This window comes from Pseudoliparis swirei, chromosome 14, assembly GCF_029220125.1.
Source record: "Pseudoliparis swirei isolate HS2019 ecotype Mariana Trench chromosome 14, NWPU_hadal_v1, whole genome shotgun sequence".
Lineage (NCBI taxonomy): Eukaryota > Metazoa > Chordata > Actinopteri > Perciformes > Liparidae > Pseudoliparis > Pseudoliparis swirei.
In genome coordinates, this window is record NC_079401.1 from 11,907,709 (window position 1) to 11,913,116 (window position 5,408).

The 5,408-nt window shown below is 40.4% G+C and overlaps 1 protein-coding gene across 1 annotated transcript; it reads left to right on the plus strand.

Moving 5' to 3' along the window:
* The first annotated feature begins 934 nt into the window (after positions 1–934).
* Positions 935–3,388, plus strand: LOC130204316 (C-type isolectin Sp-CL4-like). Its single transcript, XM_056430955.1, has 5 exons — positions 935–1,052; positions 1,134–1,255; positions 1,368–1,502; positions 2,616–2,724; positions 3,181–3,388. The coding sequence occupies exons 1-5, from the start codon at positions 980–982 to the stop codon at positions 3,243–3,245; spliced, it is 504 nt and encodes a 167-aa protein (XP_056286930.1). The 5' UTR covers positions 935–979; the 3' UTR covers positions 3,246–3,388.
* Positions 3,389–5,408: the final 2,020 nt, after the last annotated feature.

Below are 5,408 nucleotides of genomic sequence, written 5' to 3' on the forward strand. Positions count from 1 at the left end.
CCAAACTGGACTGAACTGAGTTTAGGCTGAAGTAGATCTGAAACCAACAAACAAGCAAAGAAACGATAGGAATGCTTTTTCATTTCCTATTCATTGTATGTTATCAGTTATATTCAAATTCTAAACGTATATTCTGAGAACCTTGTTGCTGAAAGGGACAGTTTTGATATTTTGACCTCAGTCACTGGGGCTGAAACAGAACCTCAACTCGGATGAAGACTTTCAACTGAATTTGGTTCTGACACACCTTAAACAAGTAGTGTCATGGGAATACCTAATGACTATTTTTTCTGATGGTTAATGATATTGAAATCATCCATTTGGGGATATTTTGAGTACAGAGACAGGTCCTCAGGGCATGAGAGTTGAGTATAAGAGTGAGAAGAAGATCCAGCTGACAGTCAAACAGCCGAGCAACGAGAAACCAGAACACATCTGTGGTGAGTATACTTCACAGATTACAGGAGCTGCTGGTCTGCTGCTGCCTCCATCAGTCAGTTGGTTTGTCACTTTTATTAGTATCGTATAGAGACGGAGGTGAACTAGCAACTCCGTGTTCCTAGAGGTAGAATGACTGTTGTTGTCCTTGGAGAGCTTAGCTAACGGCTTCAGGTCCTCGTCAGTAAGCGTTAGGATTAACGTTGACCACATTGTCTTCCCTCAGGCCTAATCTACATATTGGTTTATTCTAGTTTTTCATAAGGCAGTGAAGATATTCTAAATATGTTGTCTCCACCTGATGCAAACTTACTGCAGAGCATTGGAATGACTCCTTTAATGCTAAGCTAACGGGTAGTTTCATGTTTACTAAACTCGCACGACAGTAGCATCAACCTTCTCTAACTCTAGGAGAGAGTGAATATAATCAAGTGATGGTGTTATCTTGAGCACATTAAGAATTCATTCTTTTATACATTCAATGTCACACGTGCAGGTCGTATTCCAGCTGAGGAGCACTAGGAGTTAATAGGTCTGAGTCATGGGTCCAGCTGTGGTCACTGCTGTCCTGCTGTTGGTGGGCATCATCAACTCTGTGACGGCACTAAATGACGGTAAGTACAATATTATCAGATGAATAATATTACATTTAAAACCTTAGCAGCTTGGTCATTAAAGCACTTGTGTTTTCACAGAGGAGGTTCACACAATGTGCAGCCACCATCATATTCATATGTACGGCGGCTACTGGACCAGCTTTAATCAGGGTCCCAAAATGAGATACTTTCAGGAAACCAAGACTTTCAAGGAGGCCAAGGTGAGAAAACATACAGAAAACAAAGACATCGAAAAAAAGAAGATGCATTTTTTCTTATCATCTTAAATATTCTGACGAATGAAACTTACACTCTCATTTCTGTTGATTTCAGGCTGTGTGCCACTCTATGCACAGCCAAATGGTTTCAATCCACAATCAACATCAGATGAATGTCGCAATGTGTATGAGTTTGTATTTCTCCCCTCCTGTGATGCAAGCTTTTTGGATTGGAGCCGAGCGATCCGGGGTAAGCATTGAACATCTCACGGTGGTCATTGATCAGTTCTGTTAGTAAACTAAAGACCAGGGCTCTAGCCCTTTGGTTGCCCGAGGCAAGATTGAGTTTTGTTTCAAAATGACACAGCATTAAAATGTGACTCGTCTGGACTTCCTAATGGCAAATTCGTTGATGGTATCAACAAATGATATTTTACTGGAGACCTCTTGGTTGATGCTCATCAGCCCATTGAGGTGGTCCTGACTCATCATTGACCTCAGGTAGGTCTTAAGTAATTTTAATTTAGAGAACCTTCTTTCAGCAGAAGCTACTGTCACAGGTCGTGTGACAGCAGTTCTTAGGGCCACACGCATATTTGGAAAAACTTCTTCAAGTTTTTTCTCCTTCAAGTAATTCAGAATGTCCATTGTTGTCATGCCGGTGTTACACCTCTACTGGTTTCAAACCCCTACTGGTTTCCCTGCGCGTGCGTGTTGTGTTAACATCTGCAGCGGGGCTCTGTCTCGCGCACCAGATTCGTCACACATTCACAAACATGTTGCTGGAGATCTTCAAGCCACCGTTCATATCCATTTTGGTGATTACGATTGTATAAGTGAGCAGCGCATCACAGCCACGTATGAAGAAATACATTTTAGAACAAATACAAATAAAAAGATCGCACCGACCTGGGTTCGATCTCTTTCATGCAAAACAAGACTGCACTGAAAGACGTGCGGTCTATGCACTGCACCACCAGACATGTCTTATTAACCAAGCAATTTAGAGCTGTCACGTAACTAACGTAACGTAACATAACAACGCAACCGCCCCAAATTAGGAAAATATCGACAATAACCATCAATTCAATCTAAAAATCAGGTTGACAAGTAAACGTGTGGCTGAAGGGGCCCCAGGATGATCATGATTAATAAACATGTTTTAATATGCTTGTTATTCTAACTATGATTATTGGGAAGTAGGTCTACGGGCGACACTCGAGGGCGCCCCCAACCCATTTGTCGCCCTAGGCAGCCGCCTAGTTCGCCTATAGCAATCGCCGGCCCTGCTAAAGACCCTGATGGACGATATGTGGAGCAGAATGTGTCTCATGTCTCTGACCCTCACCTTTGTGTTCTTCAGACTGGGTTCAAGAACGAGGATGGAACTGAATTGAAGTTCACCAACTGGCTTCCTAATCAACCAGACAACTGGCGAGGAAACGAGAACTGCGTCGAGGCAAATGTTGGGGGTAAGAGAACATAGATTTTGAAAATTAAAACTTTTAAGTTAGATTTAAGAGAACTTGTCACACTACTGACACTAAATGTTTTTCTGTGTTTGCTCATTTCCATGATGTGAAATTCTTCTTCTTTTTTTGGGACATTATTGTGGATGAAAGTTGCCCAAAATCAGAGTGGAACATAAACATAATAATAAAAGTAATGTCTTTATTAAGTATGGAACCTCTAAAAACAAATAATGAGTTAAATATAAAAAAGAAAAGAAATAAGTGGCCTCAAGAAGTAATTTAAGGGCATTGATTACACATATGATCACTTATCATGATTGTGAAGCTACTCCTGATCATGTGACCTCATTAGTTGAAACGAGAACTTAAAGATAAATGTTCCTTCATGATGTCCATTATCTGTCTGCTCACAAGAGGAAATGTGAACAAATAATCTAACTTTTCTTTTTATTCCAGGATGGGGAATGTGGAACGATGTCAACTGCAGAGTGCGGTTGGCCTTTTTGTGCGAAAAGAAGTGATCATTTAGATTTGTTTGCTTTCTTTCACTCCGTGTGAAGAGCAACAGAAGATGAACTGAGCTGCAGGTGGACCAGGCTGCTTCAGGACCACCTGCAACACAAGCGCTTACATTCACTGCAATAATAAACGCTTCAGAAATGCATGTTCCAGGGTCTTGATTCATTTGTTTACATTTAGCATTTTAAGAGTTCTAGTTATTTCAGATGTTTAAATGAAGATGGACTTTACAACATATTTAGATTGTTTCCAAATAGATCTCTAATCTACAATGTGGGGAAGGTCTTTACTTTCCTTGTGCAGAGCGAGTGGAGGTTGTGTCAAATAAACCTAACTTATCAGTTTGGTTTGAACCTCATTGGGAGTCAAACAACAACAAGTTTAGTCTTTGACTTCAAACGAAGCTGAATGGGGTTCGGGTTAGGCTGTTGTCCCCACTGTCTTTGAGAGTGGGGTTTCACTAACTTGGACCAATAGAAGGTGCCATGAGACCTGGGGTAGTGAGACCTTGGCCTGTCCTTGCACTTATGGTCTACCCGGTGTCAGTTGCCATCCCCCCGGTGTCCCTGGGTATTTGATCTCACGAATATTGAACCGAAGAAGGTGCAGTGAGACTTTGGCACACATGTTAGGTTGGTCTGTCTGGTTCTCCAGATGCGGCTGACATGGGCATTTACCCAGGAATGAGTGCCTAAGTCTGGGCTTGAGTTGGTAAAAATATGTGCTGGATGTTCCTTTTTCCAGCATCAATCTTAATAAGTTAAGGGGAAGGTTTTTCACACTCTTCTGTAGCGTAGGGTTAAAGTTGCAATCTTTTAACAGCCAGATCCACGGTTCGATAGCAAGTCCAGCATTAATTAAACCAAATTCTTATGTTAGAGTACCAGGTTCCGTAGAATGTTCTTTAACCTAGGAATGAGTGCTTACGTGTGGGTGCACATGTTCGTCTGGTGGTTCTGGCTCTCTGGATACCCCCCGGTGTCCCTGGTACTTTTAGAGGGGGATTTCACTAACTTTGACCAATAGAAGATGCAGTGAAACTTGGGCGTCCCCTGTCAGTTATGAGTAGACAGGATCTCGCTGTGCACCGGCCTCGGCCGCTTCACGTTTCTAACCGGTTCTCCCCACTCAGCGACACGCTGAGGAGCACACTCTGGTTATCGGGAGCTCTACATTCAGGAAGGTGACGTTAGCGAAGTTTTCGAAGTTTTCGAAGTTTCCGAACGCTATTTAAAGTAGCGCAGGCGACTATCACTCTCAGTCATGGTGCAATTTATTTTTTTATTTTTTTGTGATATATAATAATTCATATTCATATATGTCACCAAATGTTGATGTAATATACTGTTATTAGATATTATTAGATATAGTATATATAATACATCTATTATCATATATATATATTATGTTAGCCAGTGTCTATTTAATACACTGTTATTATATATACTATATATAATAACAGTATGTATATATTATGATATATTATAAACTGAGTTAGGTTTGGGATAAGGTTGAGCAGCGAACCCTGACACAGTGTGATGGTGATGATGCGTGGTCCTGCACTGCCCTCTTTTGGCCAATGATGTACATTACACTCCAAAGTCGACTGCTGAAACATCATTTCTCTGTGCTGTTTGATGTGATGCAGATGGTGAGTGCAGGGCCGCTTGGAGATCTAATAAATATCCGCATTGAGCCCCACGGGATACGAGCAATTGTCATTACAATGGCAACATGAAGACTATTAGGCAGTAGTCTTCAGATTTAAAGTGTTTTCTTATATTTTTAGAACAAAAATCAAACAGAAAACATCAACCAGACAATCATATTCAATTGTATTCTTATTTCTCTGTGGATATTTATTGTACTATCAACAATTAGTATGTATTTCTTTGTTTCTTTTGTTTTTGTATCATTCTAAATCATACCTATTGATTTGCTGGTGTGCCTAGTACAGGCAATGCAGACAATTAATAGTGAGAAGAGTGAATATACTCTTAGACATTGTCAAGTACGAAGAAGACACGCAACGACAAGACTCACAAATGACAGAAAACATCAACCAGACAATCATATTCAATTGTATTCTTATTTCTTTGTGGATATTTATTGTACGATCAACAATTAGTGTGTATTTCTTTGTTTCTTTTGTTTTTGTATCATTT

Coding starts and splice junctions, on each gene's coding strand:
- LOC130204316 (XM_056430955.1), top strand. CDS start 980: ATGGGTCCAGCTGTGGTCACTGCTGTCCTGCTGTTGGTGGGCATCATC. Junction 1,256..1,367: donor AGACTTTCAAGGAGGCCAAG/GTGAGAAAACAT, acceptor TGTTGATTTCAG/GCTGTGTGCCACTCTATGCA. Junction 2,725..3,180: donor CGTCGAGGCAAATGTTGGGG/GTAAGAGAACAT, acceptor TTTTTATTCCAG/GATGGGGAATGTGGAACGAT.